This window comes from Nyctereutes procyonoides, unplaced genomic scaffold, assembly GCF_905146905.1.
Source record: "Nyctereutes procyonoides isolate TBG_1078 unplaced genomic scaffold, NYPRO_anot_genome, whole genome shotgun sequence".
In the NCBI taxonomy this organism is placed as follows: domain Eukaryota; kingdom Metazoa; phylum Chordata; class Mammalia; order Carnivora; family Canidae; genus Nyctereutes; species Nyctereutes procyonoides.
This window is the reverse complement of record NW_026575160.1, coordinates 7,145,730-7,158,321: the sequence shown is the minus strand read 5'-3', so window position 1 is coordinate 7,158,321 and position 12,592 is coordinate 7,145,730. Positions and strand designations below refer to the sequence as shown.

The 12,592-nt window shown below is 48.8% G+C and overlaps 1 protein-coding gene and 1 long non-coding RNA gene across 3 annotated transcripts; one reads left to right on the top strand and one right to left on the bottom strand.

The window, feature by feature from the left end:
• Positions 1 to 252: 252 nt before the first annotated feature.
• Positions 253 to 2,451, top strand: TWIST1 (twist family bHLH transcription factor 1). The gene is made up of 2 exons (XM_055314685.1): positions 253 to 1,231; positions 1,789 to 2,451. The coding sequence occupies exon 1, from the start codon at positions 563 to 565 to the stop codon at positions 1,187 to 1,189; it is 627 nt and encodes a 208-aa protein (XP_055170660.1). The 5' UTR covers positions 253 to 562; the 3' UTR covers positions 1,190 to 1,231; positions 1,789 to 2,451.
• Positions 2,452 to 3,188: 737 nt separating this feature from the next.
• LOC129502808 (uncharacterized) lies at positions 3,189 to 6,837 on the bottom strand. 2 transcript variants are annotated; one of them, XR_008663033.1, is made up of 3 exons: positions 6,416 to 6,837; positions 5,350 to 5,795; positions 3,189 to 5,262 (listed from the first exon to the last, which is right to left on the bottom strand). It is a non-coding gene; the product is annotated as an uncharacterized LOC129502808 (long non-coding RNA). The 2 variants fall into 2 exon arrangements; XR_008663032.1 differs by lacking the exon at positions 6,416 to 6,837 and having other exon boundaries at positions 5,350 to 5,582; positions 5,736 to 6,342.
• Positions 6,838 to 12,592: the final 5,755 nt, after the last annotated feature.

Genomic DNA, 12,592 nt, shown 5'->3' with positions numbered 1-12,592 from the left:
GGGCCGGCCGCCGCAGCCAGGTCGGCTTTGAATGGTTTGGGAGAACGAATTGTTAGACCCCGCGGAAAGGGGGGTGGGGGTGGGGACGAGGAAGGGGGTGGAAGGGGAGGGGGGGGCGGCTGGAAAGCGGAAACTTTCCTATAAAACTTCGAAAAGTCCCTCCCCCCCACGTCAGGCCAATGACACCGCTGCCCCCGAACTCTCCGCCTGCACGGAGGTATAAGAGCCTCCGAGGCTGCAGCCTCCGTCCAACTCCCAGACACCTCGCGGGCTCGCCGGCACCGGCGGCGACTCCAAGAGGCCGGGCCGGGTGTGCGTGCGGCCGTTGGGCGCCGTCTTTTTGGACCTCGGGGCCATCCACACGTCCCCTCCCCCTCCCGCCTCCCTCCCCGCCTCCCCCGCGCGCCCTCCCCGCGGAGAGCCTCCCCGGCCCTCCTCCCGCCCCCTCCTCGGCGGCCGCACCGCCCGGGCCGGCGCCGCGCGCGGGGGAAGCTGGCGGGCTGAGGCTCCCCGCTGCCCTCCCTTTCCCGGGCCTGCGAGGCCGCGCGCTGCCACCTGAGAGATGATGCAGGACGTGTCCAGCTCGCCAGTCTCGCCGGCCGACGACAGCCTGAGCAACAGCGAGGAGGAGCCGGACCGGCAGCAGCCGCCGAGCGGCAAGCGCGGGGGGCGCAAGCGGCGCAGCAGCCGGCGCAGCGCGGGCGGCGGCGCGGGGCCCGGCGGGGCCGCGGGCGGGGGCGTCGGAGGCGGCGACGAGCCGGGCAGCCCGGCCCAGGGCAAGCGCGGCAAGAAATCTGCGGGCGGCGGCGGCGGCGGCGGCGGCGGCGCGGGCGGCGGCGGCGGCGGCGGCGGCGGCAGCAGCAGCGGCGGCGGGAGCCCGCAGTCGTACGAGGAGCTGCAGACGCAGCGGGTCATGGCCAACGTGCGGGAGCGCCAGCGCACGCAGTCGCTCAACGAGGCGTTCGCCGCGCTGCGGAAGATCATCCCCACGCTGCCCTCGGACAAGCTGAGCAAGATCCAGACCCTCAAGTTGGCGGCCAGGTACATCGACTTCCTCTACCAGGTCCTCCAGAGCGACGAGCTGGACTCCAAGATGGCAAGCTGCAGCTATGTGGCCCACGAGCGGCTCAGCTACGCCTTCTCGGTCTGGAGGATGGAGGGGGCCTGGTCCATGTCCGCGTCCCACTAGCAGGCGGAGCTCCCCACCCCCTCGGCAGGGCCGGAGACCTAGGTAAGGACCGGCGCGGGTCAGGTGGCGGGCGGTCAGACGCACGGCGGGGCCGCGGCTCCCGGCCCACCTGGCCTTCCTCAGCGCCCCCCTCCCCCAGGTCGTCCCCCGCCCCCCCCCCCCCATCAGCCTTCCCACCCAGCCTGGCACCGCCACCTCTTCCCCCGAGCGTCCCTGAAAGGCAGGTCGGTCCCCGCTAGGGTGAGGGGGATGCGCCCCGTGACGGGTGTGCTGCGTGTGCGTGAGTGTGCGTGTCGGACAGGAGGGAGGACTTGAGAAACACTCCAGGGTCGTGGGGAAGGACAAGTCTTGTTGCCAGCGCCTCCCTTTCTTCTGGCTCGAAGTTTTCGTTCTCCTTAAAACAAATGCTTCCAAATTCCACCTCCTCCTCCTTTCCGCCCACCCACTTCCTCTTGCCCTTGGGCTGAAATCCTTCCAGGTTGTTCAGCGTAATTTCTCAGTAGTGGTGATAAGAACAGTGCTCGCTAGTCTTAGAAAACAGCCACGAAGACCTAAACAATAACCAACTTTCCAACCCCCCCCCTTCTGGGTTTTTGCAGATGTCATTGTTTCCAGAGAAGGAGAAAATGGACAGTCTAGAGACTCTGGAGCTGGATAACTAAAAATAAATATATATGCCAAAGATTTTCTTGGAAATTAGAAGAGCAGAACCCAAATTCAAAGAAACAGGGCGTGGGGCGCACTTTTAAAAGAGAAAGCGAGACAGGCCCGTGGACAGTGATTCCCAGACGGGCAGCGGCACCATCCTCACACCTCTACATTCTGATAGAAGTCTGAACAGTTGTTTGTGTTCCTTTTTTTTTTTTTTGACGAAGAATGTTTTTATTTTTATTTTTTCATGCATGCATTCTCAAGAGGTCGTGCCAATCAGCCACTGAAAGGAAAGGCATCATTATGGACTTTCTCCATTTTAAAATGGTACCAACCAGAGGAATTTTAAGAACGTCTTTAGAAATAAAAATACGGGGATCTAACTGACTTGCAAAATCACAGTCAGTTAAACCCTCTTTACAGTCGTCCTCTGAGAGAGAGAAAAAAAACTTAAAATACAAAAAACAACATTCTATTTATTTATTGATGACCCATGGTAAAATGCAAATAGATCCGGTGTCTAAATGCATTCATATTTTTATGATTGTTTTGTAAATATCTTTGTATATTATTTTTCTGCAATAAATAAATATGATTGAAAATTTTAAGAACCTCAGAGTTTGGTCTATATTTTTTAAAGCTCAGGATTAAGTTGGAGGTAAATACCTGCTTGTTTAACTCTGGAGGCACCCAGGAGGGAGGGGGCACTAATATAAACAAAGCAGTGAAAAACGCAAATAAACTAGCTACTGACAGGCACAGGCGTGTTATTTAGAAAGACAGCTTTATTATTATTATTCCAGTTTGGTGTTCAGTGGACTTTGTAGCATCTCTCCTTCATCTCTTATCAGGCCCCCAAACAAGCAAAAACTTAGGAAATTTGTTATTCACTTCTCTTGCTTATATTTGAGGAGGCAGCTGTAAAACAGTTAAATGCAAATAGGCAATATGAAGCCAGGACTATTTTTCTCTCGTTACTGTATTTTTTGTTCTACCCTCCACTGTTTGTGAGGACTTTTAAGTAATAGCGTTCATTGCACTGAAAGGATGCCCAAAGTGTTACTAAAGTGATCTGTATCTGTACACTTAACAAATCAGTAGGAATGCGTAGAAAAGAATGAAGTTTAAATTCAGCAGGAGAGAGAATTCCACTTGCAAAGTAATTGGCCTCCCTCTTTTTGCATGAATGAAAATGATATTAATGTCATGTTTGCCGAAAAGAAAAGCCAAAGTTAAGCATATTTTTCCATGTTGATGTTATCCATTCGAGAAGCATGCTCCTTCTTTATATATAAAGAACATATAACTATGGAGTGAAATACAATAAACAAAACACCTGAACTTTCAGTAACTACTGGAGCACTTACGATTTTAAGTGCTAGAGCTTTCATTTTCCAGTCAGTTCTTTAGCAAATATATTTTATTCAAAATTACACAATTTTTCCCTGGTTACTTACAGGTATGCAAAATCTGAAGTTAAGTGAAACAGTAACAGTTAAACAAATGGGGCTTGATTTTTATTTAATTCTGGTTATTTCTGAGCCAGGAAAATACTGGCTTTTATAACTAACAACATTAGAAGTAGTAAGTTTGTATCGCTTAGGGCTTAACTTTTACATCTAGTTGACTGCATTCAGGTGTAACCCGGGAATTTTTCAAACTGGAAAATAATTTTGCTGTCTAATTGAAACAATAGGTATGGCAAACAAGTGTACACGAATCCAAACAGATCATGTTTGCCCAACTCAGATTGAGGTTATTATATTGCCTGAAGGTTTTGTTTCCTCCCCACACATCATCAGAGAATGCTGACATAACAATATTGTAAATTTACTATTCTCAATATCTTAGACCATGTTTTACGATAAGGAGCCTGTAGCATTTACGCACACTGAAAGATTAGTGAAGGCTTGGGGAATTAATTTTTGGATTTTGGTAGTCCTTTACCAAATAACTACATGAGCCGGGAAAGTGATTATGTGTGAGTGTACTTATAGGGTGTGGGTATATTTGTAGAATGTGTGTATGAGAGAGAGAGAGAGAGAGAGAGAGGTAGAAATGTAAGGAGGGTACCCTAAAAGGATGAGAGAGAGCATCAAGATGGTAATTCTCTCTTCTGTGTGTATGTATCATCCTACCACCTCCATTTTCTAAACTGTTCATGGAGGAATCTCCTTGTTCACTAGCTTGGTATAACTATTTGATATTTCAGATTTCTTGATGTACATCAGGATGGAGCTGACCGTCATTGCTGAGAAGGTAATCTCTATCTTATCTCTGATGATATAAAACCCAGGTGTTTCAAAAAAGGTAGCCTTTCATTTGGCTTTTTTATTATTTTTTTTAAAAAATTAGTGTTTTATTCTCTTTACTTTTCTGATAAGAGAAAACCTTTTGGAGAAAATCAAATGCCATATTTATGTTGCTAAACTGAAGGTAATATTTTCCCCTAGAATTTAGGGGAAATAAATGAATGAAAGAAAGGTAACAGATAGCTTTACTTTGAATGAGAATAATTCCTGGGGGAAAATATTAACTATTAGAATACAATTTTCAGTTTGCAAACTTTTTATATTCTCAATCTTCTCCCCCCATACACATGACAACGCAAATTCTTTTTTAGAATAGAAATAAAGCCACCTGTGTTTCTCTCGCTCTACCATTATTTCCTGTTTTCATTTTATTTTTTGCTACCTATCCTTATTTAATGGACACTTAGAATGAATTACCTCTGCTCCAGAAGTGAGAATTTAATGTGGTGGCTGGACAGGGGACTCTACTCTTTAGCCAGGAATGCATTTACTGGAAAGAAAATGCTGTATACAATTGCCTTGGGTGAATACTAAACAACTGAGTAAGAATGTTTCCTTCACTGTGCATATATATATACGTATATATATATATGCATATATATATTAAATCTTTTAATTTCGTTGGATTGATAGCCTTCAGTCATAAGCAGTAAATTTTTGTTTTCCTATGAGAACATTTCTGTATACACACACTTCCCTTCTTCGTGCACGCACTTGCTAATAAGCACATGCACAGATGATAGATAATTCATGCACGGTTGCAGGTACCCTCCCTAAACTGGTACATATGATTAATAAAATGAGGTTAAATAGCAGAAACTCACATACTGTGTGTACTTTTTTCCCACACTCAACAACGGCACAAGCTTTCTGCTGCTTCAGTCTTCAGGCTCATATTCATAATAGAGCTTTTTAAGGGACACTTGGCCTCTTGCAAAAAAGTCGAGCATTTTGCACATTCCACGGTTTGGCAAACTCAGAACTGGTTATTTTCTCTAGACCGGTATCAAGTTCTTCTCAGGCATATGATTTCACTTGAAGTCCTGCCCAGGAATCCTTCAAAGTGAGCGTTTGTCCCGCTCTCATGATGTCAGGCGGTTTTCCCTGCATCTGTAATTTGAAGAAAAACAAACAAACCTGCGGGGAACAAGCGCCACGGAAACCCAAACAGAACTCCGTGGGGAGCGGGAGTCTCACCTGCGGCGGGCCCGGGAGGGGGGCGCGGGCCCAGACTCCCCTGCGTGGGTGGCGGGCCGGTGCCACACGGTGGGGAGAGTGACAGTGTCCGTGCCCTTCTCCGACTGCGTGGACCGCTCCGGGCCGCGTCTGGCCGCTGCGCAGAGGCGGCGGTTCCAAGTGTCAGCGGTAGCAGAAGGAGCAGCAGCAACAGAGTCAGGCAAAGGCCCAACCTCAAATTTCCAGAGACGGGCCTGTATTAGCGACAAACGGGGGTCGGGCGGGGGATCCCCGGGGGCCACTTTTCCAGAATTTTCTGCCTGTGTGTCATAAAGCGTGCCCCACCCCCAGGACCAGCGAAAGTGGAAGGAAAGTGCACCGGCAAAGTGGAAGGAGAAATCCGTTACCTCATAATTTCTCAAAGCCGGCTATCCCACTCTTTTCCCAGGAAACCTCGAAACCGAGACCTCGGAAATGCAAACAGGATTATTAATTATCCTCATTTGCTGAACAGCAAACGATAGATCCAGTAAACAGGGCATGGGATACATTTGCCATTTGCTTTTGTCCCAGGGCCCCAGGACGTGAGCCCACTTAATGTTCTTAGCAAATCAAAGCACGTGTCCTTTGAAGAAGGTGTGTAATTGGAGTTTAAGGCATGTATGGAATTCCCAGATGTCTATAAAGTAAGAAGGAGCATGTGGCAGGTCACTGGAAGGTGGGGCAGGTTAAAATCACTGGCACAAAAGTCCCCCCCCCTTTACATTTCTCCTTCTTTATAAGGGCCAGGGAGATAAACCTTGGGGGAACGGATGGGACGGGATCATAATGAATATCCAGCTTCTCATATCAGAGTCATAGTAACCATGGTAAAAAAGCACATGGTCAGAAAACCTCAAAGAAAACACTCAATTATAGCCGGGATTTCGTGGGCGCCCTGCAATGAGATCGTTTGGGGTTTGCTGCAGCGAAGGCCTCCAACGGCTGTCTTTCTTGTTTACGTGGACTGTTTTCTTTTCCTTCCATCCTCCCCCCCAACCCCCCACCATCACCACCACCAAGTTTGTGGATGTGTCTTCGTACTTACGCGTGAACAAAATTCCAGATTAGGAAAAGAAAAAACATTTCCAAAGACATCCATCCCAAAGGCAGCCTTTTTGGGGGACTGGAGATGACGACGAGCAAGTGAAATTAAATTTCTGTAAAACATGCAGTTTAGACATCTACCAGATAGAGCGAACGTTCCATGAAAAGACAACCATCAGAATCAACAGCAAGCCCTCTTGTTTTCAGTTCACTGAGGAATATATATAGATGTACATGGGACTGTGCGCTCTAAGCTTGCAAGTTTGAATATTGCTTATTAGGCAGTTTTTGTTTTGTTTTGTTTTGGGTCTGAAGCCCGAACCAAAGGCAATGTGACTCTTCTCCTTGGGTTCAAGATGGTGCCCTCCTTTACCTGCACAGTGGAGCCCGAGGCGGAGACGCAGGGACGGGGTGTGCCCAAGAAGCTGGCCCCGGCAGAGGTTGGCGTGGGGGGGGGGGCGATGCGGGGTCGGAGGAGGCTGGGGGCCCGAGCGCGGGGGCTGGAACAAAGCGCGCCACAGACCCCGCCACTGAGGCTTGCGGGAGGGCGGGAAGGACCCACCGGGGCTGATGCGAGTGTGACAAGTGAAAAGCTAAGCAGGTACCTGAAGGAAGTTTATCTTGCCCAGATGTTAGGGCTTTTATGAAATGTCACGTGAAGAGAACAGATGTACGATTTGCAAATGGGGCCACGCCTGTAAATACAAGGAAGGCAAATGCTTGGAGGAAAATCCAGGCATAAATCATCAACCTCCTTTTCTAGATATCTATTTTCTCCTTTAAATATTTGCTTCCGGAAAGGGGAGACACGTCTTAAATCGTTAAGTGCCTCGTCCAGGAGAAGTCACACTCTTCCCCCTTCCAGCAGCCCCCCAATCCCCTAAGTGCCTTGGGTGCAGAGGGTTGGGGTGGCTGGCAGATTTCTACACCGCCCCCCTCGCGCGCTTTCCTTCTTGACGTTCCCCATCCCCCACGTTTCTGTCTTGGCCTCTCAGAGACTTTTGATCCTGAGAAACGTATCGGATCTCGGTTTGGAAAAGCTGAAACTAATCAATTGCCTTTTTGAAGGGGTAGAGAGTGATAAGAGCGAAGGAATGCCAGGACTGACAGACCCTAAACCTCCAAGATGCTTGGCTGGGCTGAAAGATGAGCGGGTGATCCCTCCCTGCTGGGGCCGGGACCCAGGCTCTGGGGATCTTTGTTGCCCATTGGGTAGGGCTTTTAAGAAATTAAATTATTAGTTTGATTGAGGATTTTTAAAAATCTCTTGTACAAATAAGAGTCCCCCCCCTTCCATGCAAGAAGGAAACTCGGTTCATAAAATTAAAATGAATTAGTAGTTGCCCAGTTGTGGAAGACAGTCCAATTCCTTTCTCTGTTCTTAAGAGAGAGATGTTCATAGAGGTTATTGTGAATATTAACGGTTGGCTCAGGCCTGGCTCTCTGTGCACAGTAGGGTTTTAAATATTTGTTGACAATATCTTTAAGACTGTACATTAAATGAAGGAACTGTTCTGTGGCTCTTCATTTAAATGCAACATTATTCCTAAGTGTTAAATTGATAATCGCCCGACTTAGAGTTATTTATATAGCTGCCCACACAGCTCTGTATTTAAAAAGAAATTTTTAAAGTTGGTGTATATTCTCCCACAATAGTAAGTCTAAATTTACTGTCGGATTTTATATTAATAGTCTTTGGGTTTCCAAAGAATTGAAAAAAGTTCAAAGTGATCACGTTAGCTTTAAGGGTGACAGTTTTAAAAATTCGCAAGACTGGATAAACAGACACATCTTTTCTCTCTATGGTATTTAATCTAAATACCCCTCCAGCCTTCCCTGAAGGAACTTAACCTTGATTTATTACCTTTGGCTACATATCATATCTGGTTATGGCCCCCAAAACGTCCTGGAGGAAGACCTCAGATCCTGCCCCTCTGGGTTTGCCCAGCCAAGATGGATGTTGGGTTGAACTCCAACACTCTGACTCTGATATGTGTTGCTTTCCTTTGGGGCTTCCAGACCTCTATTTCTAAATATACTACTGGACACAATAGTCCAGATTTCTCTTCCTCTTTTGTTTCTGAAACTTAACACCAATCAAGGAATTGTTACTATTCTTGAAAGCCAACATGCAGCAGAAAGAGAGGCAGTCAGCCTGCACGTTTAGCAATGATAATCCTTCAGAACCGGCTACTGATGCACCCCTACAACAGGGCTCCATTCCTAGGCAGAACCCTACCTTCCAGAGTAGCGTTCTTGAAAACGTTCTTATAAATCCCTCTTTCATCACCCCAGACAACTTGTGTTAGTCTCTTGCTAAGGTTGCCCCTTGCCTCATTCAACCCCTGCCTTCTCTTGCTACCCCCCATCCACACACACCTTTTAAAACTTTTAACTTTGTAACATATTAAAGAGACTTGGAGCAGAGAATCCTTCTTCCTCTTCCTTCTCTCCAGGCCTCGACTGAGTGAAACTTAAAACACATCTCATAGATCAGTTTTCCTTCTCTGAAGTTAGGCACAGTCCACGACCCGGATTTTCAAATAGCCCAGGCTGGAGTCTGCAATATTTAATCCAGTCAGCTATTAAATGTCCTCCGGCTAAATCAAGAGTCTAAGAATCCGTAGTGGGATAATGATACCAAGAGCAGTTTGGTAAAGGAAAGGGGGGCTGGGAGGGGGCACGGACTGCAGGGATCCTTTGATTTGGAAAATCCTGTTTTTAGAACTCCTGTCAGAGTAATAACAAAGCAAAGAAACATGAAAGAGCAGCTCTTTGTTCCAGGATATGGTTTTAATGAAATACTACTAACACACACATACACACACACACACACACTCATGGAAAGAGAGAGAGAGAGAGAGAGAGAGAGAGAGAGAGAGAGAGAGAGAGAGAGATCTACTATTAATAACCGCTTCTGAGACTCCGCTTTTCCTTTACCTATTAGGGACAAGCAGGCTGCGCAACGTGATCCCCTCTCCCCCTTTTCCGCTGCCTCCTTCCCTTCCTAGTTAAGCCAAAGTGATTGTTCTGATGAGTCCGGCCCCGCACAGGACCTCGAACTGACACTGCCCTCCGCATCCCGGCTCCACGTCCCTTCTCTGAGCAAAGCCAGCCCGCCTTGGGACTTGAGTACCAGGGCATTGCCTTCTCCTACCCAAGGCGGGCACCCTGCACTCTGCGAGCTAGTTAGTTCTCCTGGTCCCTGCCTGGAGGCCTTCTTAGGACCCCAACACATGTGGCACCAAAGGGAGAGCGTGCCCCAAATCTGACTGCCTTGGCTCCCAGCTGACCCTGCGCAGCACTTTTTTGTTGACTTAAAACATCCGGAGGGACTGCAACTAATACAGCGAACGGGGCTGGGGGGTAGGGGAGGAGAACGAAGAGGCAGGGGGTGGGGATCACCAGAGAAAAAGCAACAGCATTTGGGAAAGGGGGGTGGGGGGTGGGAATCAACCTTTTAGGCAGGGAGAACGAGGCATTTTAGCAGCCGCGTCTGTCATCTGTAACAGTGGACAGATAAAAACCGTCCCAGATCAAAGAGGTTCCTTCATAAATCACCCATAAGAAATGGATTGTGAGGAGTAAAAGACACGTGTCGAGTAATCTCAACCCAGGAGGCAGCTAGCTGCCAGCGCCGTTCCTAACGCCCCCTCTCGCGGTGCCCGCTTAGGGAGCGCGGCTCCCGGCAGGGGATGTACGTGGGGGGAGGTCTCTCCACGCTAGTACCCCCCCCCCACCGACCACCACCAGCCAAGCTCCTACCCTCCACCCCGCCGCCCCCTAGCTTCCGCTTTAGACGGCGGCTGGGCCATCCCCGCTCCAGACTTGAGATATTTCCATACAATCGGTTGACTCTGGATTGACCGAGGAAGTCGTGGTGAAAATCGGAGCGTTTTCGCATTTCTGATGCAAGAACGTTGCTGCCTCAGAATCGTAGACATCTACCCCTCGAGGTCCCCTCTTAGTGTCCTTGTCTCTCTGATGATCCCGCTTGAGAGAACTCGGAAATTTATAGTGTTACGGTGCGAATGTAACTCAGCCCGGAGAGGGAGTTCGGCGAGAGCAGAAATTGCCTGGGCGGGTGTTTTCTGTTCGGAGTTTTCGAAGTTTCGGATGAACAGTGCTTTTGCACTGAGGGTTGCCGCACTAGCGTAATCTGTAAGGAGCACTTGCTGCACCTAAACCAGGACCAAGTGAATTCTCTTTCTCCGCCTCCCACCTGCCCAGCTCCGGACTCTCTTGCACCTGCTTCTCTTGATTGGAAAAAAAAAAAAAAAAAAAAAAGCAAAAGCGAATGTCCAGTCTCGCGTTCTAAACTCTCCAGCCAGCTGTTCTTAGGACCCCAGAAACGCGTATTGGGCGAGTTTAGAAATGTTGTGGTTGGCCATCCCCAGGAAAGCAGTTGACAAATCTAAGACAAGATAGAGCTTGTGAATTTGTGCGGGGGGATTTACAGCGACAAATGCCTCCTACTCCTTCCTTCTCTCTCAGTTTTAGCATCCTCCAGATAAGTAGGATTTTGCTTATAATAGGTGTTTATGGTTCAGGAATTGCACTTTGATCTAGGATTTTGGGGGTGGAGTGTCTAAGGGGTCTCTAGACGCTTGTCTGATTTGAATGCTTTTCAGGATGATTTATGGCAAAAGGCTCCTTTCTGACACTTCCAGATGCCAAAGCTCTTACCTTCCAGGAAGGGGTGAGGGAAACCTGCTTCCAACAGCCGCGACCGTGGGAGCCGGAGCGCCTACCGCGCCACCCTGCGGGTCACCTTAAACTGACAGTATGCACCACCAGCCTCCTTCTGCAGCCGCTGATGACTTTTCCCCGCCTTCCGACTAAGGAGGAGGGAGAGACCTTCTCTTTTTGATGACCAAGCTACGGAGGGAAACCAAGTCACCGCTGTAAAATTAGCCTCTTGCAGTTAACTCTGTTTTATGTAATTAACCACCTGCTCCCGCCCTGTTGGTGGTTTGGTGTTAATGCGATTTGACCCCCAAATGTGAAGCGGGGCGGGAATCAGCCCTCCGCTGGGACTCCGGGTGGTTTCACCCGCCGGCCTAAGCCCCTGGCCGAGGCCGCGCGGATCGCTGTCCGGGTTCCGGCGGGGCGGAGGCCGGGGCAGAGCTCAGAAGCTGCGGGGGCGTCGGGGCGGGGTGGGGGCGGCGGCGGGGGTGGGGGCGCCGTCTTTCCGAGAGCTCCCCGCAGTCTCAGGACGATGAGCCGAGGCCAGGAAAAATAGCCCTCCCGACTCAATTACTCCGAGCTCCACCGTGGAGCTGAAAAGCTGAAATGTGCGCCGCTGCAGGGGGGCAGGTCAGACAGGGCGGACGCTGTAGCGATTTGGGGGGACCCCCGGGGCCCGCGGAGCTGGGAACGCGCTGAAGACATTTGTCAGCCTGAAGCTAAAGGTGGGCCCGACCCGCAGCAGCCTCCGGCAGACGCTCTCACCAGTGGAATCGACGTTTTTCCAGCCATTTCTTCTTTGAAATGTATCAGATTGGGGAAGGGGGAGGAGGAACTTTGTTTTCTTTCTTCTTTCCCAAGGTGAAGGCAAATTAAGGAAGGAATTAGCCGCGCAGGCTTGAAGACCAGCGGTGAGGAGGGTCGAGGCCAGGGCACTGCTAGAAAATGTCTGCTTACAGAGGAAGGTTTCGCCCTGAGTGATATTCTAGTTATTTGCTTAGAATCCCACAAGGCTGGGAATCTGTGATATTTGGGGAAGAGTGTCTGACTATTTCAGCCTTTCTTTGAGGAGCCTCCACACTCCCTCCTCCCAAGTCCCTCTGAGCTTGGTAACTCGAAGAAGGTCAGCAGTTTGCTTTCCCAGTTGAGAAGCCTGATTTCCTGGGTAAAAGAGAATGGATTAACTCGAGAACCTTTCTTAAAAAGAGTATTTTCCAACGGACAGGCTTGCTCCATTCTTTGTGACATTACAAAACAAAGAATCAGATCAGAGTTTATTGGTTTATGCAGGGAGGATCCTGATTTGATAAGCTTAATCATATGACAAAAGACATACTGATTATTCCCCTCCTCTCTAAGGGCAAACTGAGAGTTTTTGAAAGTCACTGCCTTTTTCCTAGAGTTCCAGTCACTACATCAAAAGACTCAGGTCACCTCTTGTCTTTTCTGTATGTATATATTCAAGAGCATAAAAATATTAAATAAAAAACTT